We start from the raw sequence: 25,516 nt of genomic DNA on the forward strand, positions 1-25,516 counted from the left end.
TCAGAACAGCCCTGGCTACGAGGTCCAGTTGAGCCAGATCTTTATCCCATTCCAGCTCCCACCCCAGCATGGATTCATTGGGAATGTTTTCTAGAATGCTGAAGTTTCAGATCTCAGCTGTTATTTAAAGCTGAATGGAAATGCTGATGTTAAAATTACATTGACATGATTAATTGGGGTTTGGATGGGTGAGAGGCTTAGCAAAAGGAGAGACAACAGCTTCCTCCAGTAGGAAACTTCCAGGAATTCAGATAAAAGGCCCTGAAAAAAAATTACCTTTGCATGCTACAAACAGGGAGAAGTGTGGGAATAAATTTTAAGGCTTAATCCCTTTCTGAACCATATTATGTTTGGAAAATACCAGTATCAAACGAGTTTGTGTGGGATGTGCTGGGCCTGGGCCTTGTTCCAGTGGCCTGTTCCAAGTGACACTTCCAGGGAAATGCCATCCCCAGCCATGGCCAGTATCCTGCACATGGTACAGGGGATGTCACTCCTCTGCTGCCTTTGTGCTGCCCCACAAGGTTTTTCATAAGACTTTTATTCATCAAGGCTTTTTTTGGTGCCTGAGCATGACTTGAGTCACGTCTCACCTGCCTATCAAATACTCTGATCTCGAGTATGAGCATTTAAATCATTTATACAAAACAATGGAAAAGATCAAGCTTTAAGAAGGAGGCACCAATTCCCTCAACACCACTTTTGTCCTTAGTGCTTCCATCTGTAAGAAGAAGTGGAAATGTGGAAAGAGTTGGGACAAATGAAAACAAGTATTAAAATGTGGTTAAAATAGTGGTTGAGGTCCCTGAATCCCAAACCTTGCTTTTGGCCTCTTCTGGGTCATTTGTGTTTAATTAGAAACGTGCCATAATTTCTCCAGCAGCCCTACCACTCACTCAGTGGTTGTGGGGATGTTTAAGGCACATCCCATTGCCATTAATTTTGGAGAACAAAACAAAATTAGACAAGAAAGCAAACCCAGAACATGTTTGTCCCTGGTCCAAATATGGGGCAGCTACAGTTGACAGGGGCTGGGCTGGTGACGTTCTGGGACTCTTTAATTCAGTCCTGTCACACATGTGTTGTTCCTTGGAAAAATGTGTTGTTCCTTGTTGTTCTCTTGGCCAAAGCTGAGGAATTCACTCTGGGCTGGCTGGCTGAAAGGTACATGTCCCACATGTTTGTTTCCTGTGGGGTGCACGTAGCAAGAGAGTAAAAAATTCCCTCTCAACTCCCAGCAGTGTTTTCCTGGAGGATCTGCAAACCAGATTTCCCAGTGTTGGTGCCTGGCTGGTCTCAGCTGAGCTTTTCCCTCACCTGGCTCTCCTCCCACAGATATTGGCACTATCATGAGGGTTGTGGAGCTGTCACCACTGAAGGGCTCCGTGTCCTGGACGGGGAAACCAGTCTCCTACTACCTGCACACGATTGACAGAACCATAGTGAGTACCAGGGGTGCCATGGGGCCAGGAGCCTCTGCCCTGCTCCAGGGCAGCGTTTTCCAGCTCCACATCCTTCTGCTTTGCACTTGTCTTCATGTCCCTTTGTGTATTGACAGACCTGAGTGTGCAAACTGACTCTGGCTGCTCCAGGGCAGCATTTTCCAGCTCCACATCCTTCTGCCTGGGACTTGTGTTCGTGTCCCTTTGTGTATTTACACACCTGAGTGTGCAAACCAACTCTGGCTGCTCCAGGGTTCCACACCCCCTGGCGTTAAGGGCAGTGCTGACTTACTGAAGGTGCAGAGATTCACTGATGAAATTCCTTCTGCAGCTCCTCAGAATTGGGGTCTCCTGCTGTAAATTCTTCACTGAGGAGAGACTCAGTGGGGCTTTGATTCCTCTGTGGTGCACAGACCATTTCATTCAGTCATATTCAACCAGTACATCTCAATTTTAGTGACATTCTCAGCTGCTGTAGAAGCAGCCCAAGCTCCACAACAATGGTGATGCATTCACTGGTGTTTTGAAATTAAACAAAACAAAAACCAACCAACCAACCAACCAACCAAAAAAAACAAAAACTCCCAACCAACAACATAAAAAACCCAAACAACACCCCACCAAAAAAACCCCAACCCCCCCCCCCTCAAAAAAAAAACCAAAAAAACAATTCCTCCATAAAACCCAACAAACCCTGTGGAAATGAAACGTTTTGTGGACAAACCATTTATTGCAGCCCAAGTTTTTTGCAGTGTGACAGTAAGGCTGCTTTCCTTGCTCTGCTGTAGTCTAACAATGCTTTTGTTCAGGAATATACCAGAGTGCAGATAAATGGTGGAGTACAAGGGTGCAGCAGCTCCAGTGAAAATAAATTCATTGAAAATCAGCCTCTGCTGAGGGGAGATATGTGACACAAAGCTTTAAAACAAGGCCAGGCAGTGGTGGGGATGATAAAACCTCGTAGAGGTTGGATTATGCCCTGTTACACAACAGGCTGGGTGGCTGAAAAGAATGAATGTAAATGGCTTCTTGATGCAGCTTGTCAGAAGCAAAGCAGTCAGAATTTCTGCAGTTCTGCACTTGTTTTAAGCTAATATTTTATTCTTCTGTGTTCATCTGTCATGGATTTGAGGATGACTCTCTTCTCTTTCTATTTTCAGCTTGAAAACTATTTTTCTAGTCTCAAAAATCCAAAACTCAGGGTAAGTTCCAGTCATTTTCTGTAGTAAACTCCAAGTAAGGGAGCAGCCACTGTGAGGAATTTATTCACAGGTGGACAGAATTGATAGGAAATCAGATTTTCTTGGTAGGCAAAGAACACGGAGCTAATTGAAGGGAAGCCTCAGATGCCATCAAGCACTAATTCAATCATGTCCAAGGGATTTCTAATAGAGAATTAATGGGGCAGCCCCAAGGTGCTTTTACCTTGCACTGGAGGTCTATAATGAGCTATTTCTTCATTAAAGAACTGGAATTAAAGAAGGGAATGATGGTTTGAATCTGTCCCAGTGCTCAGCTCCTGAAATGAAGCTGAGCAATGCTCTGAAATGTTCCTTTTGGGATGTGCCATTGGAGGCACAGAGTGAGTTGTCATTTGCTGCAGTCTGGGCTGTTACACGTGGAATTAAAATGCCAGAGGATTTTTGGGACTGTGCAGGGCTGTGTTAACCTGAAATAATCAATGGACTCCCAGTAAGAGAATTAAGTGAGGCCACTTAATTTAAAACTTCAGGTAAATGTTCATCCTCAGGCTGAGTGGCTCTGTAGGAAGAGACTCATGGGGGCTCTGAAATGGAATTATTTCAGATTGCTCCACTCACATTTGGGACAAAAAAGACTTCTTAGAGCAAAAAAAAAAAAAAAAAAGCTCAGGGTACTTCTGACCTTCCCTGCTTTTCACAGTGAAACCTGCCACTGGTTTGGTGCTTAAATCAAAGGAGTGTTGGAATTGCCAGAATTCTTATGCAGGTTAAACCTCACCTGGAAGGTGCAGGAAAGGCTTTGGCTGAGTCCTGGAAATTTCCTGTCTGAAAGAGTTTTGTTTTTTTTGCTAAGAGAAAACAAGATTTTCTCTGAACAAGGAAATTTTCTGTCAGCCTGGGAGAAAATCAACCTGAAAAGTTGCTGCTTTTAGTTTTTATTAATCACCTTGATAAACTTGGCTAAAGTTGAACTAGATGATGATTTATGGCTTTGCCATTTCCAACATGGAAGATTTTTAAAGTGGCACCATGAAATGCTGGGCTTGTGGGGAAGCTATTGAAATGTATAATAATAATAATAATAATAATATTAATAATAATAATAAAAATGAAACCTGATACAGCAGTGTGGGGTTGGGAGGGGAGAATATTGGAAGAGGTTGGAATTTAATCTCCTCTGGAGGTGGGGAATGCAGTGGAAAAGGACTTGCTCTCACCTGAGTGAGGCCTTGAGGCAGGGCAAGGTTTTTCCTTTCTCTTGTGGAAAACTAAGCTGGGAAACAAAGTGATCTGTATTAAAAACTGCCAAATGCACGAGCAAATGATGAAATCTCCCACCCCCTTTCCCCAGGAGGAACAAGAGGCAGCTAGACGTCGTCAACAAAGAGAAAACAAGAGTAACACAACGACTCCAACGAAGGTCCAAGAAAACAAGGTGAACATCCTGCATTTCTGAGCACTGACTGTGCTTCCTGTGTGGCTGTGCACGAGCTCGTGCTCTGAGTCAGGAAGAGCCTGGCTCTGTGGGAAGGCTGCTGGGTTTTACTCTGAGCACACAAACTGCTGTTGCTGTGCCCAAAAATATGATGGAGTGAGTGAATAAAAGCTGCACTTGGGAGTCACACCGCTAATTCTGGGGGAAAAAAAACCCAAGGTGTTGCAAGATGAATAGTTGGTTGTCCACCCTCGCTTGCATCCAGCAGGAGTTTGCAGAGCTGTCCCTGAGTCACAGCCCACTGAAGGGAGTTCAGAGTGTGCTGAGTCTCTTCTGCAAAGACTCATTTCCTTTCTTGGGTAATGCTGTGAGAAATGCAGTGCCTGTTCATGCCCAAAAATATAAAGTCTTGATTGTACTCTGACTTTTGAGTGAAATTCAGTTGAATATAGTCAGGGAAGGATGAATAATCAGCTTTTGTTAGGCAACAGGTACAGATTTAACAGAATCACAGAACAGTTTGGCTGGAAGGGACCTTAAAGCCCATCCAGTGCCACCCCTGCCATGGGCAGGGACACCTCCCACTGTCCCAGGCTGCTCCAAGCCCCAATGTCCAGCCTGGCCTTGGGCACTGCCAGGGATCCAGGGGCAGCCCCAGCTGCTCTGGGCACCCTGTGCCAGGGCCTGCCCACCCTCCCAGGGAGAAATTCCTTCCCAATATCCCACTTAATCCTGCCTGAAGTTCCCCCTCCTTCAGCATTTTCTTTTCTGTAATGGGTAAGTCCAGAAGAGAATGAGCACAACTCCTTGGGAACAACTCTTACCCCAAACAAGCCCGCTCCCCTGGCAAGTTATTGAACTGCACTGCATCAGTCTCCTTTCAGAAAGCTAAACACAATTATTAATGTTTGCTGAAAAGGAATGCTTCATGTGGAGGTAGAAATGACCAAAGTTTTTCAAAATCTCTCAGGATTCTGGTGCTGAAGAAGAAAAAGCTGCAGCAAATTCTGTTAAAAAGCCATCTCCCTCCAAGGCCCGGAAGAAAAAGCTGAGTAAGAAAGGCAGGAAAATGGCAGGGAGGAAACGAGGGCGCCCCAAGAAAATGAACACGGCGAGTACTGAACGCAAGACCAAGAAGAACCAAACTGCACTAGAACTTCTGCATGCTCAGACTGTCTCCCAGACATCTTCATCCTCTCCTCAGGGTGAGTGCAGGGGTGCTGGAGGAGCCTGGATCAGTCTCTGAAGCTCTGGATGTGCTCATTTTTGCTTTATTGCCAGGTTGAGTTTGGTTTTGTGGCATAACTCCCCTGTTGCCACCGGAGCAAAGCTGCCCTTGAGGTGGTGGTGATGGTGGTGGGATTGATGGTGATTGATGTGTTAATGGTGGCGTGGGTGGGATTAATGTATTGATGGTGATTAATGTGTTAGTGGTGATGGCATTAATGTATTGATGAGGGTGGGATTAATGGTGATTGATGGTGATTAATGTATTGATGGTACCGGCCATGGGATCTGTCTGTGGGTACTCAGCCAGGAGCTGGGGCTGAGCTGTGGCTGCTGCCTTCTCTCAGCTGCTGCTCTTAGCATGGATCACAGATATCCTTCCAAACAGTCTGGGGTCCTGGGGCCGTGTGTCCGTGTGTCTGGGGCCGTGTGTCCGTGTGTCTGGGGCCGTGTGTCCGTGTGTCTGGGGGCAGTATGTCCGTGTGTCTGGAGCAGTGTGTCCGTGTGTCTGGGGCAGTGTGTCTGTGTGTCTGGGGCAGTGTGTCCATGTGTCTGGGGCCGTGTGTCCATGTGTCTGGGGCCGTGTGTCCCTGTGCCTGGGGCCGTGTGTCCGTGTGTCTGGGGCCGTGTGTCCGTGTGTCTGGGGCAGTGTGTCTGGGGCCGTGTGTCCGTGTGTCTGGGGCAGTGTGTCCGTGTGTCTGGGGCCGTGTGTCCGTGTGTCTGGGGCAGTGTGTCCGTGTGCCTGGGGCAGTGTGTCCATGTGTCTGGGGCAGTGTGTCCGTGTGTCTGGGGCCGTGTGTCCGTGTGTCTGAGCAGTGTGTCCGTGTGTCTGGGGGCAGGTGTGTCCGTGTGTCTGGGGGGCAGTGTGTCCGTGTGTCTGGGGGCAGTGTGTCCGTGTGTCTGGGGCAGTGTGTCCGTGTGTCTGGGGCAGTGTGTCTGTGTGTCTGAGCAGTGTGTCCGTGTGTCTGGGGGCAGGTGTGTCCGTGTGTCTGGAGCAGTGTGTCTGGGGGCAGTGTGTCCGTGTGTCTGGAGCAGTGTGTCTGGGGGCAGTGTGTCCGTGTGTCTGGGGGCAGCGTGTCCGTGTATCTGGAGTGGTGTGTCCGTGTGTCTGGGGCAGTGTGTCTGAGGCAGTGTGTCCGTGTGTCTGGGGCAGTGTGTCTGAGCAGTGTGTCCGTGTGTCTGAGCAGTGTGTCCGTGTGTCTGGGGCAGTGTGTCCGTGTGTCTGAGCAGTGTGTCTGGGGGCAGTGTGTCCGTGTGTCTGAGGGGCAGTGTGTCCGTGTGTCTGAGCAGTGTGTCCGTGTGTCTGGGGCAGTGTGTCCGTGTGTCTGAGCAGTGTGTCTGTGTGTCTGGGGCCGTGTTTCTGTGTGTCTGGGGCTGTGTGTCCGTGTGTCTGGGGCAGTGTGTCCGTGTGTCTGGAGCAGTGTGTCCATGTGTCTGGAGCGGTGTGTCCGTGTGTCTGGAGCGGTGTGTCCGTGTGTCTGAGGCAGTGTGTCCGTGTGTCTGAGGGGCAGTGTGTCCGTGTGTCTGAGCAGTGTGTCCGTGTGTCTGGGGGCAGCGTGTCCGTGTGTCTGGAGCCGTGTGTCCGTGTGTCTGGGGCAGTGTGTCCGTGTGTCTGAGCAGTGTGTCCGTGTGTCTGGGGCAGTGTGTCCGTGTGTCTGGAGCTGTGTGTCCGTGTGTCTGGGGCAGTGTGTCCGTGTGTCTGAGCAGTGTGTCCGTGTGTCTGGGGCAGTGTGTCCGTGTGTCTGGGGCAGTGTGTCCGTGTGTCTGGGGCAGTGTGTCCGTGTGTCTGGGGCTGTGTTTCCATGGGCCAAGCTGCTGGATCTCATTCCAATGCCATATTGTCAGTGGTAGTGCTCCAGTCCTTGTCGCACGCACTGAGTGCTGCTCTCAGGCTGTGTTTGTCTCTCCCCAGATGCCTACAAGTCACCTCATAGCCCATATTACCAACTACCTCCTAAAGTGCAACGGCATTCATCCAACCAGCTCCTGGTGACACCCACCCCCCCTGCACTACAGAAGCTGCTAGGTAAGGCTGGCCTTGGCCTGCCAACCTCCCCTTCGGGGTTTTGCATGGGGCAGGAGGGGGATTATCTCCTTCCCACCTTCCCCTGCCCGCCCCACTTCCTCTGGCATCACCACAAGGTCCCTCCTCCTGCTGAAGTTGGTGTTTTGCTCTGCGTTTGTTCTCTGATGTTGGTTCAGCTCTCGTTTGGCATAAAAGGCAGCCAGGCTGGGTTTAGCAGGAATAGTCAGAAATGGCTTTATTTGAAATGAAACCATTCTCTTAATCCTGGGGAACACCACTCCATTCCCTCTGCTGAACTCAGAGCCAGTAAATGAGGTGCTGTTTGAGAGTTTGAGGTCACAAAGGTGTGGTTGGAAAATGCACTTCCTGTTTCAAAAGGTGCTTTAAGGGAAAACCTGGAGGGTTTTTTTTTTTTTAATCTTCTGCTCTCTGTCCCCTCCCAGCTGTTTCTGGCTTTTGGCATTGGGCATGAGCTAGTCCAGGGTGCTCTGGGAATGGGGCAGAATGGTCCTGTCTGTGTGGGGACCAAGGGCATCTGTGATGTCCTTAACTTGTGCTCTCTTGCTGTTGTGTCAGTTATGGCTGATTTCTTGTTAAAGAGAAAGACAGAATGATTTTGAGGGATATTTTGTGGCATAAGAGTGATTTTGAGGAGTGTTTTGAGGCAGGGTGGATGGGGACACAATGACCCTTGTCTGGGCTAAGCCTTGTGCAGGTTTTTGCACACCATTTGCCTGTTTTGGGCTTAGTCCTGGGGTTGCCTTTAATGATGGAAGGGCTGGGGTGGAGGAAGGGTCATTGCTGGAGATAAAGGGTAATGAGAAGCCAAGTGCTCCTTGGAGAGGAGAGTAAAGTGGGTGTAGAGCTCCTCATCTCGGAGGGAGGAGGAGGAACAGGCCCTGTGTTGGTGCTGGGTGAGTGCTCTGAGCTCAGGGCTGGTTTGGGCTCCTTCAGCTCATTTCTTTTATGATTTCTGCTTACGGAGCACTCAAACCACTCAGCTCCTTTTTGCTCATGCAAACACACTCTGAGCCCCCAGCACCTTCCTCTGCCTCTTTGGATGTGCTGTCCTGGCTTCCGTTGGAGCTGATGGATCCAAGAGTTCCTCTTGGACCAGGAGATGGATTTTCAGCATGTCCTTAAATCCATCTTCAATGGCTTGGTCTGACTATGAGTCCAAATCAAAAGCAAGAGAGAGACAAGTAAGGAGAGGTGGCCAGGGGCAGATAGGGGCAAACAGGGGCATTGCATTGACTCCCTGCTGGAATTCCTCCTCTGATTTATTTTGCAGACTCATTTAAGATCCAGTACATGCAGTTCATGGCATACATGAAAACTCCTCAGTACAAAGCAAGCCTGCAACAGTTACTGGAGCAGGAAAAGGTGGGTTTCACTTTTTAACATTTCTAAACAAAATGACCAGGCTGAAGTTCCTGGGATGTGGGGAAGAGTGCTGGAGATGGGAACTGTGTGCATTTACACCACTCCTGCTTGGGCTGAACAACTGCCAGGGGATTTTTTTGCAAACTCAGTTTTTGTGTGCTTAAATCTGCAAAATGATAGAGCTGCACCCCCCCATTCCTTCTGTGCCCCCACCTGACAATGCTGACTTAGAATCACAGAATCCCAGGATTATTTGGGTTGGAAGGGACCCTACAGCCCATCCAGTCCTACCCCTGCCATGGCAGGGACCCCTTCCATTGTCCCAGGGTGCTCCAAGTGCCATCCAGCCTGGCCTTGGGCACTTCCAGGGATGGGTTCCTCCCAACCCAACCCATTTCCAGGATTCTCTGAACCACAGTTCACAGGGATTGAGAAACCCAAGCTGTCATCACAGATTTAGGGGATTTAGCTCAGCATCCTTGGTGCTGATAATCAGAATGCATTGGATTGCACTGATGGGCAAAGTGTAAATGTAAATCCATGGATCCAAATCATGCACTGGAATACATGGAAAGGCAAGGAGAGTCCTGGAGCTGTGCAGTGGGATGTTTCTCTGCCACGGAGCCACCAGCAGAGGGAGGAGATTTCCTGCCTGAACACCTTCTTGTCGTGCTTTATCTCAGCTATGAATGATTTAATTGCTGTATCAATTAGCCCTGATGAGAGTCTGTTCCTGCTCCTTCTGCAGAGGAGCCTTTCTCCATAATGCTCAGCAATAAACTTAAACTTGCAGTTAAAACCTTCCAGTGCCTAAAGGGGCTCCAGGAGAGCTGGAGAGGGACAGGACACAGGGAATGGCTTCCCAGTGCCAGAGGGCAGGGCTGGATGGGGATATTGGGAAGGAATTGTTCCCTGGGAATTCCCTCTTACAGGGTGCCCAGAGCAGCTGGGGCTGCCCCTGGATCCCTGGCAGTGTCCAAGGCCAGGCTGGACATTGGGGCTTGGAGCAGCCTGGGACAGTGGGAGGTGTCCCTGCCCATGGCAGGGGTGGCACTGAATGGGCTTTAAGGTCCTTCCAGCCCAAACCAGTCTGGGATTCTGTCCAGGTCCAGCTTTTGGCATTCCCTGTGGAAGCTTTCCTTTGGTCTATACCTTTGTAAGAGCATCAACACAAAGCCACTGGGCTTTTTTATCGTGTTTTCCATATTGGGAACTCTCCAAAGGAGAGAGATTAACTTGTGCCACCCCATTTCTTACTGACAAGTGGTTGATGCTGGTGTGGTGTTCATGGAAACCTCTTTTTCTGTGGATATTTCCATTTGCTTTCACAGTCAATCAGCACTTCGAATTTTCATCTTTTTCCTTAAGCAGCAGATTTTTCTGCTTGTTCTGCACTCGTCAGGAAAGTCAGCATGAAGTGAACTTGTCTTTGCAGAAATGAAATGATGGTGTGCAAGGGTTGTGCCCTGCACAGAGAAGGAATCAGGAGCGTGGAAAAGTCATCACTTGGTGGTGGTGTCCAACAGCTGCTCCACACTTTTAAACATTAAAATGAGGAATTCAGTATGAAAATATTTTTTTATGGAGTGCTACATGGGAAATTAAACCTCACAGAGGCAGAACTTGGCTGGGTGAGGGGCTGGCTCTGGTCTGCTCAGTAATTCCCTCTTACAGGAAGGTTTTCAAGTACAATAAAAATCTCTCTGTAATAATGATTTTAAAATCAGCTGCTGCTTCCCAGAGTGCCCTTAGATGGAGCTGTCAGCCCCTGCAGTGCCTGGGAAGGCTGAATGAAATGCCTCGTGTTGAAAACAAAAATGATTGTTCGGCATCACCCAGAGCAGCCCCTCCAGCATTGCAGGGACTGTGTGTTCCTGCACGTGGGGAGTTTCCAGCACTGCTGCTTCCCTGCTTGGAGGACCAGTCATGGAGTCCTGGAATTATTAAGGTTGGAAAAGATCAAGGTGCTTTTTGCACCCCACTTTTCCTGGAGCAGTGGCTCAGGGGCTGCACAATCCCTGCTTGGCCTCAGCAGCACGAGTGGAGAGCAGGATAATCCCAAAGCTGCCTCTCCTTGCTGCACTAATCCTGCACTTGGGTCTGCATAAATGAGGCTCTTCAGCCAGTCCTGTCCTGCCCTTTGCTGTGCATGGCCATGGATTGAGGGAGCAGGGATCTGGGATGTTCTGGGCAGGGAATGTGCTGTGAGTGGCTCGGGTGACCCACTGAAATAATGGTGGTAGAAGTGGGAAAACTGGCTTGGATTATTTAGGACTTTCTTCCTGCCTTCTCCCCCAGTGTATTTTCATTTACTGCATCTCTTCCATGAGTATTGGATAGGGAAACTCTGAACTGGGGCTCTGGGGATTTAGAGCCAGTTCCCAGCTTGGGAGCAGATTTCATGCAGATAATCTTTTCCAGTTCTATTTCTGCTCTGTAGGATGTGATTATTGCTGCTGCTTCACAATGTACTAGGAGGATAAAAATGAGTTTTTAAGACAGGCTTGATTGTATTTTACCATACAGGAGGAAAAACCTACTTTAAAGCTCTTTTCAGGTGCCTTAACTCCACCAGTATCACACCCCAACAAATCCAGGCTCTCAGGAGCCTGGGGCAGGGCTGGATGAGCTCCTGCATCTTCCCCTAAACTCAGCTTCACCCCCAGAGTACTCCACAAACATCTCCTTGAGATGGCCCGTGCTGCAGCTGGTGCTAAAAGTGTTTCCTCACTGTTCCCTCTTCCAGGAGAAGAATGCTCAGCTGCTGGGGACAGCCCAGCAGTTATTCACCCACTGCCAGGCCCAGAAAGAGGAAATCAAACGGCTCTTTCAGCAGAAGCTCGATGAGGTACCTCTGTGCTGGGGGGGATGGTTCTGAGTCAGCTGCACGTGAACATTTTTGGTCAAGCTGAATGAGACCAGTGCAGTCTCAGGCCTCGAGCCTCTGCTTTGCAGCAGATCAGGCTCAGGAAGGTGGAATCTGTGTCACTCTCTGGTTATGTTTTGTGCTTGGTGTTGGAATTGCTGTGTGCCCCGTGCCCGAGGAAGGGGACAAACCACAGCCATGTGGTGTTAGGTGAAGGATTCATCCCCTGCTGCTCAAACAAACTGTGTTGCCAACCAAGCTCAGGAGCACAGGAGGAAATGTAGGGGCTCTCCACAGACAGTTCTGGTGGCTGGCAAAGCCTAAATGCCAGGTTTACAGCTGAATGGGTGGAACAGCAACTCCAAGGTTCTTGTGTCCTTCCTTGTTATCCCCCAGCAGCCACAAAGTGCCTTGGAGAATGCTGGGGGAGGTCCTGAAAGCTGCAGAGTTCTGCAGATCTCCTCAGTGTCACTTGGGAATGGGACATCACCTGGAATGAGGGTGTCAGGTCCTTATTGAGTGATCTCTTCTCACCCTTTAGCTGGGAGTTAAAGCTCTGACATACAATGACCTGATCCAAGCTCAGAAGGAAATCTCTGCTCACAACCAGCAGCTGAAAGAACAGACAAAACAGCTGGAGAAGGACAACAGTGAACTCAGGAATCAGAGCTTGCAGCTGGTGAGTCCAGCCCCTGGGCTGGGAACAGGGGGTGCTGCCCTTTGGGTGAGGACAGGGCACGAGCTGGGGGCTCAAACATCATCCAGCTGGTCAGGGGTCCTTTGGAACAGAGGGGTGATGGGGGGAAGCCTGCAGGGAGTCCTTTCTTTACCTTTTATTTACCCTGTAGCAAATCCTGAGGTGGCAGTTGGCTCTGGCCTCAGCTGTGTCCCCAAAGAGCTCTGGGTGTCACTGGGTCTGGAGCTGGCTGGACAGGGAGTTTGTGCAGGGCTTGCTCTGGCCATAACTCCTGTGGTGCTCATCTGGGTAACTCAAAGAACCATGGAACTGTTAATGTGGGAAAAGACCTTTAACATCATCAAGTCCAACCAGCACCACCACCATGCTCACTAAAGCACCACATCCTCAAGTGCCACATCCACACATTGTTTGAACACTTCCAGGGGTGGTGACTCCACCCCTGCCCTGGGCAGCCTGTGCTAGTGCTTGACAACCCTTTCTGTGAGGAAATTTTCCCAATATCCAGCCCAAACCTCCCCTGGCCCAGCCCGAGGCCGTTCCCTCTCCTCCTGTCCCTGTTCCCTGGGAGCAGAGCCCGACCCCCTCGGCTGCCCCCTCCTGTCAGGGACTTGTGCAGAGCCACAAGGTCCCCCCTGAGCCTCCTTTGCTCCAGGCTGAGCCCTCTCAGGAGGTAGCTGAGGGGAATATCTGGATGTGGAACAGTGAGGGTGGGTGATAACTCTGTTTTAGAAGAGCCAGGCCACCTGCTGCCACACTCCCCAGCACCAGGCTGGGAGGGTTTTGCAATGGGCTAAAGTGGTTCTTGCACACTCAGTGCAAAGTTCCTGGCTTTCAGCAGGAACCTCAGGCAGTGTGGAGGGGTGAGAGCTGTGTTTTGACCTGTTTGTCCCTGTCCCTGTGTGTCCCCCCAGCTGAAGGCTCGGTGTGAAGAACTGAAGTTGGATTGGTCAACGCTGTCACTGGAGAACTTGCTGAAAGAGAAGCAGGCCTTGAAGAATCAGATTTCTGAGAAGCAAAAGCACTGTTTGGAACTGCAGGTAGAGAGCAAGGAGCAAATCAGAGTCACCAGTTTGGGGTAGCTCTTGGGCAGTGGGCCAGTTATGGGTGTTACACTGAATATGATGGGAAAGGATGAACCAGGTGCTGCTTTTTTGTTTCTTCTTTTTTTATTCCCCCAGAGATTGATCTTTCTATTAGAGGATTTTAGTAACTAAGGATGTGGATAACTTTTAAAGGCAGTAGATACCATGACCTGATTCCTTGATGATGCTGTGGAAGGAGGAATCATGGTTTATCTTTACATATAATTAAAAATCACAAGCTGGTGATTTTCATGTGTGCTTTGATGTCTCAATTCAGGAATCATAGAATCCCAGTCTGGTTTGGATTGGAAGGGACCTTAAAGCTCATCTTACTCCACCCCTGCCATGGGCAGGGACACCTTCCACTATCCCAGGTTGCTCCAAGCCCTGTCCAACCTGGCCTTGGGCACTTCCAGGGATCCAGGGTGGGAATAATTTCCCCCAGAGTGATATTTCTCATAGTGACAAGAGATTAAAACTCCTTTGTGTGAAGAGCTTTTCTTTCCCTGTGAGATTGGCTCTACAGCTGTTCCAGCCTTTTGCTGGATGCCTTGGCCTGGAGTGCCTGTTCCCTTCTGTGGCTGGCAGTATTCCGTTACTCCACACTCTCTCTGTAAGTTGGAGATATCTTCCTTTTGGTTTTAAGATCTGAAATGTTCTTTCTCAGAGGCTCTGAGCCATTCCCCTCACCTCACTGGGCCTTTAGGTCTCAAGCTCAGAGCAGAATTTTTTTCTCAAACTTTGGGTCCCTCATTCTGCATTGCTCCCAGAAGTAGGGACACTTCTACTTAGAAGAATTTGGAAGCAAAACTCCATAATGTGATAGAGTTGTTAACTGTAATCTTTACCTTTTGTTTTCCTCTTCATTTAAAGATCAGCATCGTGGAGCTTGAGAAGAGTCAGCGGCAGCAGGAGCTGCTGCAGCTCAAGTCCTACACGCCCTCAGAGGAGCCCCTGTCAGTGCAGCTGCACAGCAAAACCCACCTGAGCCGTGACCCCGAGGCTGAGCACGGCAGGTTCCAGCTGGAGCTGGAGTGCTCCAAGTTCCCCATGCCCCACATCAATGGCATGAGCCCCGAGCTGTCCATGAACGGCCACGCCACCCCCTACGAGCTCCAGCACGCCTTCAGCCGGCCCTCATCCAAGCAGAACACCCCCCAGTACCCCAACTCCCACCTGGACCAGGACATCGTGCCCTGCACCCCCAACCACAGCAGCAGGCAGAAGGCAGACAAGGTGACCAGCCTGGCCCTCCCTGATTACACCAGGTTTTCCCCAGCTAAAATCGCCCTGCGGAGACACTTGAATCAGGACCACGGAGTCAATGGGAAAGCAACAGCTAATGAGATACAGAGGTGAGAGGGGAGAAGGATGGCTGGTGTTAACCTGTTAATTTGGGTTGTGGAAAGATATTTTTCGAAGTGGAGGTTTATGTGTTTTAAAAAGTTTTGTTTCAAGAAAATTCACGGTGAGAGCTGATGGGGCTAATGAGGTGGGACGGTGCCTTGAGTGTGTCGCAGGAATTCCTCATCACTGGCTTTTGTATCCTCACAGTTGTACACCTCTCTTCCAGAGCTGAGCATGTCAAAGAGAATGGCCTTACATATCCAAGCCCTGGAATTGCAAATGGCATAAAGCTGAGTCCTCAGGAAACTCGGCCCTCCTCCCCCGCGGCCTTACCCAGTGCAGGAGAGAAGGTAAAGGATCTGCTGCTGCTGCTGCTCAGGTGCTGCCCCTGGAGCAGCAAAGGGAAGGTTGGCCAGACTGGGTGATGCAGGAATGCTGCATTCTGTGGCCAGCTTGGCAGGGGAAATGACACAAGATGCAGTGGGTGTGATGCAATAAATCAGAGCTGGCCAAAGGGAGAGGAAGATGTGCTCCTCTCTGAGCACCAGTAATGCAGTGGTTGATCTGGCACGTGTCTGCTTGAGCTGGGAAAGGAGGCTCTTTCATAGTTAGAAAAATAAAGAGTAAAAAAATATGGTCCATGTAATTGGTGCAGCCATGGAGCATATTGGGGCTCACAGAGCAGCAGGTGCCCTCCAGTAGCAGGTTGCTATGGAAATGCATCTGGCTGCTACAGAGGGCCTCAAGATACAAATTCTGATGTCTGAGTGCTTTTCACAGAGCTCCAACCAAAACACAGGGAAATGAGCTTGCCTAAGGCTTCCTTTCCCTGATGCTCGGGGCCAGCAGTGGCTTTAATTTACACATTTCTGTGCTGTGGGATGTTGCTGCCCCAGGAGCCTGATGCTAGTAACCAAGCTGCTCCACGCCTGCCCTGTCTGATGTGCAGTCATTTCTCCTGGTCTTGTAATTCCTTAAAAAAAAGGAGTGGGCGGAATGACACCAACATAGAAAGGAGCAGGTTATCATTACCTTAAAAACCTTTTCAATATCCCGTGGAAGAACTTTGCTTTCTTTTTTTGATTTTACAGGTTTTGAGAGAGAGAACCTCTGTGAGTAATGGAGAAACTATCACCAGCCTCCCTATCAGTATTCCTCTGAGCACAGTGCAGCCCAATAAACTCCCTGTTAGTATCCCTCTGGCCAGCGTAGTCCTACCTAGCCGTGTTGAGAAGGTGGTGAGTAAGGGATTGTCAACACTTTCCATCCCTAACTAAAATCCCCGTGGGCAGGAATGGGGTGCTGTGCCCCAGGATCCTCCAGGGGCTGCTGATCCTGGAGCTCTGCTCCTCAGGGGAGGCTGCTGGGGGATGCATCCTCTTGGCTCTTAGATCCTGGAGATTTTTTCTCTCCTTTCTCTGTGGGAATGGGGGGAGAGGTGGGGGGTGGTTCAGCCAGGAGGGAGAGTGAAGTAAATGCCTCAGGAGAGCCTTGTCTGGAATGTCTGGCTTGGTGGAAGAGCCTGAGAGTTCCTGGCAGTGGGAGCAGAGAATTTGCATGTCAGTTTGTTCTCAGCCCTGCTTTCTGCAGGAACCTGGGAGAGAATTATTCTGTCTCAGTCGCCTCAGAGCTGTTTGTTCTCCTCACACGTGTGCAGGGTGGGCTTCAACAGCCCCCTGGGGCTTTGATACCTCGCATGTGAGTGACTCTCTATAGCAGAGAGCTTCTGGGGCCATCTCTTGTTGAGATGTGACAAGTCCCTGCCTCCTTTAGTGGAGGAGGAGTTCAAATAAGCCTGGTCCAGTTTCTCACACCAGTTTGTCACAGAAGTGCTGCAGCAGAGAACTGAGAAGCATTTGCTGCTTTTCCTGAGAGCTGTGAGTTAGAATCCATCCATGGCTTGTCTTTCAACCCCATATTGGGAAAGCTGGAGTTGGTTCACAGTATTGAATCCATTGCATTTTTCCAGCTGAAGACTTCTGGCTTTAGCAGAACCAGAGTCTGCCCAACTCTGAGCAGAGGCTGGGTGTCCTCAGGGCAGTGTCAGCCCTGGGTGGCACCTCCCTGTTTGTTCAGGCTGCCATTTCACAGGTGTTCTCCCTGTTTAGGAAAGCACCCTCAGAGAATGTCCCAGAGAACACAGCCTGATGCACTTCACGTTCCCTTTGGGGTTGTTCTGGGAACATCATACAACCATCAGTCTCCTCCCTGCTGCAGCAGTGGGCTGAGGCATTGCTGCTCCTGGCAGAGCTGTCCTGAGCCTGAATATCCTGTGATGATGAGCCTCTCCCTCTCTGCCTGGTGTCTGCTGTGTGAGATACTGCTGCAGTGTAATTCAGCACAGCATTTTTAGCCCATAACCTGCTGATCCATGTTTTTCTCAAAACAAGCTGAATCTAGGACATACAGGAAGCAGAGTCACTTCCCTAGGCAGATGTGCTAATGCATGTGAATTTGGTTTAAACTGTGCACTTCTGATGCTGTTCCCTGTCCTGACACGCCTGTTTCTCTCCCCAGAGAAGCACACCCAGCCCAGTTCACCAGAGTAGAGACTCATCGACACTTGAAAAGCAGATTGGTGCTAGTTCTCATAATGGCATAAGCAATGCTGCTGGAAACAAGCCTCTGGCTTTGGCTACCTCAGGTAACAGCCTCCCCTGGGCACAGCTGCTCCTGTGCTGGGGCAGCACCAAACGCACGTGGCCGAGGTTTCCAAGCACTTTTTGCCAGATGCTGCAGGCACTGGAGTGCTGGATAACTGGGGGTGAGACCAGAAACTCATGGGTGATGCTCTAATGTGCCTCCAGCTTGGGTGCATCTGGCAGAAAGGGTTGGGTTGATGTGCCTTCACCTGTAAATAAACAGTTGCTTCTGTAATTTCTATGGGGATCCAGAGATTCCCACAGATTTACAGCGTGGCAAACCTGCAGAGTGTTGCACAGCTGTGTCCTGAGCTGGTGATCTGGCTCTAAAAGTTTTATTTTACACGGTGGTGGGGTCTTTAAATAGAAGAATGAAGTTTTTGGGGCAGGTTACAGAGGTTCCTCACAAGCAGCTGTAATGCACAAGTACCTTGTGGTGGGAAAAGCTCAAATGGGAGAGGATGGGGATCCCTTTAGGTGCAGACATTGCTTCTGAACTCACTCATCCGTGGAAATCATGGTCTTTAGCTACCCTGGGAATGTTGTGGGCCAGGAAAAGTAGGTTCTACAGCTGATCCCTCACCAGAGAGTGCTTTTGTTCTCAGTGTTTACCGCCCCGAGGGGCTTGGGTTGTTTCAGCATCTGTTTTGCAAAGGGCTTGGCTGCATTTTTCTATAAAACCAATGAAGTATTTAAAAAAACCTCGTTGTAAACCATTACCATGTTCCCTTCTGCCCCTTTCATTTAGAGAGCCCAGGCCATTCTAGAGCCCTAAAGCCATTTATGATACCCCGTGACAAACACTGAATTCCCTTCCCAAGATTCCTCCCTTGTGGCATTTTCCTGCCACGATGTCTTTGAAGATTCCCTGTCACTTCCTAAGTCCCAGCCTTTTGTTTAATTTGGAGGAGGTGGGCTGTGTGGATGGTAAAGTCCTTCCTTTTTTTGGGGAAGGGAAGAACTGAGTCTGGCCATCCATTTCCTTGATGGAAGGAAGAGTTGAGAGTAGAGGAGCCCCGATTTCAGAAGGGGTAATAGCTCAAACAAAGCTCACACTTGAATTCCATGTAAAACTGGGAGGAGCACGTGTTATATGGGATACCTCCATATACCACGTGAATTTTCCTGAACTGGCAAGACAGCAGTGGGAGTCCCTAACCCCACCTGGCGCCTCAGCACCCAGAGCCATGTTCTCACTGCCCCGTGGAAAAGCAGCCAAGTGTTTCCCGTGTAACCCAGGGCCACTGGCTGTTCTCCAGGCAGAGCTGGAATCCCTCCCGGCCCTCCCAGCCCTGTACTCGGTGACCTCTCTCTCGCTCAGCCCCAGCAATGATCAATACTTTCCCTCTCAACAGGTTTTTCTTACTCTTCTGGCTCCGTGGCAGTCAATGGAAATCTTACAAACAGCCCAGCCCATCTTAACCATAGTGTTGATCAGGCAGCTCTGGACGACTCTGGGAGTCTCTTTAACTCTGTAGGGTCTCGGAGTTCCACTCCACAACATCCTTTGCTAATGATGAGGAACTCTGGGCAGAACTCCCCTGCTCAGCAGCACTCGAGCCCCCGCTTAAGTGGCCCGGCCCAGAGCCTGGCAGGGGGACTGCAGAGTGCAGAGGCTCAGAAGATCTTTGCCGAAGGAACAAAGGGGGACCTGCAGTCTGATGCAGCGTTTTCAGATCCTGAGAACGAGGCCAAGAGGAGAATCATCTTTACAATCTCTCCTAATACAGGACATGTAAAACAATCCCCTTCCAGCAAGCACAGCCCTGTGCCCGCCAGCGCCCGGCCGGACGGCGGCCAGGCCCACGCGCAGGACGGGAAGAAGCGGGGCCGGCGGAAGAGATCCTCCACTGGGAATCCCAGCGGGAACGCCGCCGTCTCCCCGAAACGCAAACCCCTGCCCTCGGTGGCCGGGCTCTTTACGCAGCCCTCGGGGTCGCCGCTCAATATCAACTCCATGGTAAGGGCCCCACGGGGGGAGCTGTGCTTTGGGAAAGCTCTTGGAATTAGGGATAAGCTGCAGGCTCCCAGGCTGGAGCTGGAATTGCTGTGGAGGCTCTTTGCAGCAATTCTCCTGCCTCTTGTTTTCACGGAGTTGGTGAACAGTTTGTGTGTAAGCAGAGCGTCTTCAAAGAGCTCTTTGCTCTCAGACCATTAAAAATTAAAAATAATCTCTTCCCTCATGACAAAGAGCTTGTTTCTGCAGTGGAGTTGATTTTTGAGGCTGTAGATTCAATATTTTGAAAATAGTTTAAGCTGAGATTGACTAAATAGCAGAGGAGTGCCAGAAGCATATGGCATCCTCGCTAATGAAGCCAGCTAGAGAGTTGTGTGCATGTGATCCTGCAGTGTCGTTTGAGAAGAAAAGGTTTATCCCAGGTCTCCATTTCTGCCTTCAAACATAAAATCAAGGAATGAAAATTAGCTGGTTTTCCAAGTTAGGTTTAAGCTTTTGCCCCAGTTCTCGTGCAGGAGGTGGGATGTAGCAGCAGCAGCGCTAAACCAGCAGCTGTTGGATGTCCCAGAGCAAGTTACACCTGCATTAATGTCCTTAACAAGATGCCTTTCCAGGGATACTCTCATCTGTAACTGCTTTCTCTCCTTTTCACCCAGGTCAATAACATTAACCAGCCCTTAGAAATAACAGCCATTTCCTCTCCTGAAAACTCCCTGAAGAACTCTCCTGTTCCTTACCAGGACAATGACCAGCCCCCAGTGCTGAAAAAGGAGAAGCCCCTCGTTCAGACCAACGGTGTCCATTACTCCCCCCTGACATCGGATGACGAGCAGGGCTCTGAGGATGAGCACAATAGCAGCAGGTGAATGCACAGGCACCGTTCCAGGATGAGGTTTCTCTCAGGGCTGATAACACTGCTCTCAGCAGCAGGGGTGTGTTTAAACCTCTTTGTTCCCCTTGCTTGGAGGCCCATTCCATTATCCCAAACCTCGTACGTGGCTGAAGCTGTGAACAGGGAAGGCATTCAGGCAGTAGAATGTGGGAACCTGCTGCTGCTGCTGTGCTTGCAAGGCTGGCAGGGCCTGGCCTCGGAGAGAACTGGTGGAGAAATGACTGAGGAAAAATGGAGGAGACTGAGGGGAGGCTCCTGGGGGCTGCAGCTCCTCCCGAGGGGAGGCGGAGGGGCAGGGGCTGAGCTCTGCTCTGGGACAGGGACAGGAGCCCAGGGAAGGGCTGGAGCTGGGTCAGGGCTGGGCATGGAGCTCAGGGAAAGGTTCTTCCCCCCGAGGCTGCTGGGCACTGCCCAGGCTCCCCAGGGAATGGTCCCGGCCCCGAGGCTGCCAGAGCTGCAGGAGCGTTTGGACAGCGCTCTCAGGGATGCCCAGGGTGGGCTTGTTGGGGTGTCTGGGCAGGGCCAGGGGCTGCACTGATGATCCCTGAGGGTCCCTTCCAGCTCAGGATATTCTGGGATTCTGTAATTTTCCTACTGTGCTGCTTTGTAGGAGCACTGAGGTTGTGTGTGATCTCTAGCTAAGGATTTGTCTCCTGCTCACTCCCAGTTTGAAACTTTGTTCAATTCCTGCCCCAAACTCTTGATGTGTTACCCTGGAAATGGATTACTTGGCACCCTTTGCCTGCCTGTGGGGTGCAATATTTTTCTTGTTTCAGATGCTGGAAAACTGTCCAAGGGCAGGGCTAGATGGGATCTTGGGAAGGAATTGTTCCCTGGGAGGGTGGGCAGGCCCTGGCACAGGGTGCCCAGAGCAGCTGGGGCTGCCCCTGGATCCCTGGCAGTGTCCAAGGCCAGGCTGGACATTGGGGCTTGGAGCAGCCTGGGATAGTGGAAGGTGTTCCTGCCATGGCAGGGGTGGAATGGGATGAGCTTTAAGGTCCAACCCAACCCAACTCAAACCATTCCATGATTCTGTGAGAAATAACCACAATAGAAATGTGGTTTGACTTCTTGTTTTGAAAGAAAAACAACAAAGTTCTCTGAACGTGCACTAATCCTCTCAAAGAGCAGTAATTCTGTAATAGCTCCTGCTTTAAGTTTGTGATGGGTGTTTTGATGCTTATAAATTCCTTTAGTGACACAAAACTGTGGGGCTGACTTGGTTTTTATACTCTCCCATCTGATAAGACCTGATCATGAGGAGTGTAGGTTGTGAGGGTAAATGTACAACAGAAGGTTTGCTATAAGTGCTATAACCTTTCTATTTTCCCACTAGAATTGAGAGGAAAATTGCAACAATATCATTGGAAAGCAAATCTCCACAGAAGACTGTTGAAAATGGTACGTGTGAGGAACGTGAATTGTTTGTGGTTATGGCTGGGCCTGGGGATGGGTGAAGCTGTGTCAGTAGGAGCTGCTGGACAAAGTGCAGTTTTTAATCATCATTAAGTGGCTGTTAATTACAGATTTTGGGTCACTTCTTTCTGTAGTCACAGGTCACCAAAGATCTGACCAGTTTTTTACTGACTCAGGGTTTGAGGAGGGATCTGCAGGATAAAGGTAGGGGGGAAAAGCAGATCAGTGTTCTCAGACTTTTCCAGAGTGTTCAACTTAATTTTAAGGACTTTTAGGTGACCTCAGAAATATTTCTGCCTTTGGATCAGAAATAGAATCACAGACTGATAAAAGGTGGGTGTTGAAGGATTAAAAATGTGGGTGCTGCCCAGAGAAGGGAATGGAGCTGGGGAAGGGGCTGGAGCCCCAGGAGAGGCTGAGGGAGCTGGGAAAGGGGCTCAGCCTGGAGCAAAGGAGGCTCAGGGGGGACCTTGTGGCTCTGCACAAGTCCCTGACAGGAGGGGGCAGCCGGGGGGGTCGGGCTCTGCTGGCAGGGAACAGGGACAGGAGGAGAGGGAACGGCCTCAGGCTGGGCCAGGGGAGGTTTAGATTGGATATTGGGAAAATTTCTTCACAGAAAGGGTTGTCAGGGCAGTGGTGGAGTCACCAAGAGTCAAACAACATGTGGAGGTGGCACTTGGGGACATGGTTTAGTGGTGACCATGATGGTGGTGCTGGCTGATGATCTTAAAGGTCTCTTCCAACCTTAAGGACTCTGTGATTCTATCAAACCCCATTCTCAAGGGGCAGATTTAGTGAATGCTGTTTATTGACATTTGTAAACCTTCCCCCCCCAACCAGGTGGCAGCTTATCGGGGAGGAAACAAGCACAAAGCAACGAGAACATGAACAGCAGCAAATGGAAATCGACTTTTTCACCGATATCCGACATCAACCTGACCAAAACCACAGACAGCCCCTTGCAGGCGGTGTCAGCTCTGAGCCAGAACTCCCTCTTTGCCTTCAGGCCTCCCTCTGAGGACGGGCTGGCCATGGACACCAAGGTCCCGGGACACCCCAGGAAAAGCCTGGCTGTGCCCTCGGACGGGCTGAGCCCTGGCACAAACCCCCCCAACGGCTTCACCTACAACGGGGGCCTGTCCAGCGAGCTGGGCTTGCACGGCTTCATGGACAGCGCTGCTCTTCCACACAAAGCTCCGGACGGGACGGCTTCCAACTGCTCCCTGGGGTTCCCCTCGCAGCGAGGCAAAGACCTGGGGGTGTCGGACACAAACCTTTTCCTGAACAAGAGGCAGCTGGAAGGTCTGGGCAGCAAGGGAGAAGAGCTGAGCCGGCCAGGGGTGAAGGGCAAAGAGCTCAGCGAGCTGAGCGTCCGAGCGGGGGGGTCTGCGGAGAAAAACTCTGTGCAGCACAACGGGAAGGTCGGCAAGGGAAGGGACCGAGACGTGGAGTTTAAAAATGGCCACAACCTTTTCATTTCTGCTGCTGTTTCGTCTGGTGGCCTTCTGAATGGTAAAAGCCTTTCTACTGCTGTCTCCTCAGCAGGGACCCCAGCGCCGTCTGTCCCGACGCACCATCCTTTCCTCAACACTCTGACCACTGGATCGCAGTTCCCCCTCGGCCCCATGGCCTTGCAAGCAAACCTCAACTCGGTGACAAATTCCTCAGTATTGCAGTCCTTATTTAATTCAATGCCAGCTGCTGCCAGTCTGGTCCACGTGTCATCAGCTGCAACCAGACTGACTAATTCTCACACTATGGGGAACTTCTCTCCTGGGGTTACAGGTGGAACAGTTGGAGGTAGGCAGAACTCTTTCTCTGGTATAAGACAGGGCCTAAAGGAAAGTCTGACACTGCCTCTCCAGGGGTGAAACCCTTTCATTTCTACAGGATGTGAAGCAGATCTGTCCCACATAACCAGTCTCCTCTCTCTCTCTCTCTCTCTCGGAATTGCTAGGATGAGTTCAGTTCCCCACAGTGAAATCTCATGAGCTTTGTCTGCTAGATGAGCTTGTTGTACCACCTTAATGAAACAATACACCCAGACTTTGTGATTGATAATGTTTGCTTGTTCAGATGTTGCTGTGTTGGAACCAACTTAGGTCTGCCTGCAGGTAACAGATTTCACTTGTGCTGGTACCATGTTAAGGATCTCTAACTTGTCAACTTGAGTAAATGTTGAGATTAGGCCTTGAATGGATTTAGCATGATCCAGGAGGAGCAGAACATCAGAGGAGCTGGTGTTGGGAGTTCTGTAGCATTCTGGCCCTTGAATGGACATGAAGAGCATTTCTTGGCCAGGAAGGGCAATGCCATATGCACCTTGCACTTCTGGGATTCTGCACAGGCTTGGCTTCTGTGGCCCACACCAGGGACAAGCTGGCAGGACTAGAAGATAGGCTGAACCTGCCATTTCTAAGTGTCCAGGGCAGTTTTTCTTACCTGTCCATAATCATTCAGGCACCATGTCGGGAAATCCTAACTCTCACATCTCTCAGCACGTAGATTTGCTGGAATTACAACTCCCCTCTGCTGCCCTGTAAGTGGGGGAGCAGGAGGGTGGGGAGGGAAGAGCAGCACTTTGAGTCTTCAGATAACCAACTCTAAAGACCACTTCTAATCTCATCAAAACTCTGCCCGTGTGGTATAGAACTGACAGTTCTTGGGTCTGACCATTTTTCCTCGTGGCATTTAGAGGTTGGCAGTAGGAAAGGTAAGTGGAACCTTTTGTACCTCCTGGCCTGCACCATTATCTCTTCATTGCTTGCTGCCTTCTCACGCTGCATATTTTTGTATGGGGCTGTAACTATTATAATTTTGCTTTTTGTTTGTTTGTTTGTTTTTTCTTTTTTTTTTTTGGCTTTTTTGTTTTGTTTCTCTTGTCACTTGAGACTGTACAAAGCCCATCTGTTGAAGCTGAGTTTTTCTCTCCTGTTTGCAGGTATTTTTAACCATGCGGTGCCTTCTGCCTCCTCTCCTCATCAATTTGGAGCCAGTTTCAGCAGCAGTGCTGTCTCTAGCAGCACCGTGCTAAGCTTAAACCCTCTGCAGGCTGTTGCCAGCACCTCATCCTCATCCTTCCCACCCTCTTCCTCTAATTTAGTAACATCTAGTGAGACTAGACCTGCTCAGCACCTCAACAGAGCGCCAGTGCAATCTGTCTTCCATCCCCCTCCACCCCCTCCTAACGTGTCCTTGCCTCCCCCTCCTCCTTTACTCGCTTCTAACTCCGAGCCTGCTCTCCTGCAGAACCTGCCCTCCATCCCCCCCGGCGAGACGTTCCTGCCCTCCTCCTCTTCCTTCTCCTCTGCTCCTGTCCAGTCTAACTCTTCTTTGTCTATTAAACTGGCTTCTCTCCAGCACAAACCCTCCCGCCCCTCCTTTACAGTCCATCACCCGCCCCTGCCCCGCGTGCTCCCGCAGCCCAACGCCGCTGGCACGGCCGCTATGTGGGTGACCCTTGGCATGCAGCCTCCTTATGCTTCGCACCTTTCGGGGGTTAAGCCACGATAAAGAGCTTGCTTAGCTAACAGTTCTTGTTTTGTAAGGTAAGGCCAGACACAAAACCAGAGGAGTTTGCGTGCGACGTGCTCACTGACGCTTCTTCCTTTGCAGAGAGAGGTCGGGGCCGGGCTCCGTCAAACAGAAACCTCTGAAATGGGGAAAGTGACCTCTAAAATGGGGGAGAGAAACTTCTAAAATGGGGGAGAGGAATCTCCAAAATGGGGAGAGAAAGCTCTAAAATGTGAGGAGCAAATCACCCGGTGGCAGAGGATGGAAAGTGTTGATGCTCTCTGTTTTGGGAGTCAGGATTTCTCGACAAGGAGTGCTCGCAGGGGTAGCTCTGCTCTGGCTCAGGGTTATGTTCAGGCTAAGATCTCTTCCTAGAAAGAGAGAGT

General features: G+C 50.3%; 1 protein-coding gene across 5 annotated transcripts in view; it reads left to right on the forward strand.

Moving 5' to 3' along the window:
- Positions 1-25,516, forward strand: part of DOT1L (DOT1 like histone lysine methyltransferase) — a 77,179-nt gene that overhangs the window by 42,290 nt on the left and 9,373 nt on the right. For 2 of the 5 annotated variants that reach the window (XM_068997241.1, XM_068997242.1), the window contains exons 11-28: positions 1,336-1,442; positions 2,603-2,644; positions 3,996-4,079; positions 5,050-5,284; positions 7,219-7,332; positions 8,624-8,715; positions 11,462-11,563; positions 12,123-12,260; positions 13,193-13,318; positions 14,237-14,718; positions 14,937-15,060; positions 15,802-15,948; positions 17,228-17,354; positions 18,708-19,312; positions 19,966-20,171; positions 21,538-21,602; positions 22,458-23,417; positions 24,559-25,165. In XM_068997241.1, the coding sequence (XP_068853342.1) occupies positions 1,336-1,442; positions 2,603-2,644; positions 3,996-4,079; positions 5,050-5,284; positions 7,219-7,332; positions 8,624-8,715; positions 11,462-11,563; positions 12,123-12,260; positions 13,193-13,318; positions 14,237-14,718; positions 14,937-15,060; positions 15,802-15,948; positions 17,228-17,354; positions 18,708-19,312; positions 19,966-20,171; positions 21,538-21,602; positions 22,458-23,417; positions 24,559-25,130 (4,328 nt within the window). In that variant the 3' untranslated portion in view covers positions 25,131-25,165. The remainder of the gene's footprint in view (positions 1-1,335; positions 1,443-2,602; positions 2,645-3,995; positions 4,080-5,049; positions 5,285-7,218; positions 7,333-8,623; positions 8,716-11,461; positions 11,564-12,122; positions 12,261-13,192; positions 13,319-14,236; positions 14,719-14,936; positions 15,061-15,801; positions 15,949-17,227; positions 17,355-18,707; positions 19,313-19,965; positions 20,172-21,537; positions 21,603-22,457; positions 23,418-24,558; positions 25,166-25,516) is intronic. The other 3 variants (XM_068997243.1, XM_068997244.1, XM_068997245.1) reach the window with 3 other exon arrangements.

This window comes from Aphelocoma coerulescens, chromosome 28 (assembly GCF_041296385.1).
Source record: "Aphelocoma coerulescens isolate FSJ_1873_10779 chromosome 28, UR_Acoe_1.0, whole genome shotgun sequence".
Lineage (NCBI taxonomy): Eukaryota > Metazoa > Chordata > Aves > Passeriformes > Corvidae > Aphelocoma > Aphelocoma coerulescens.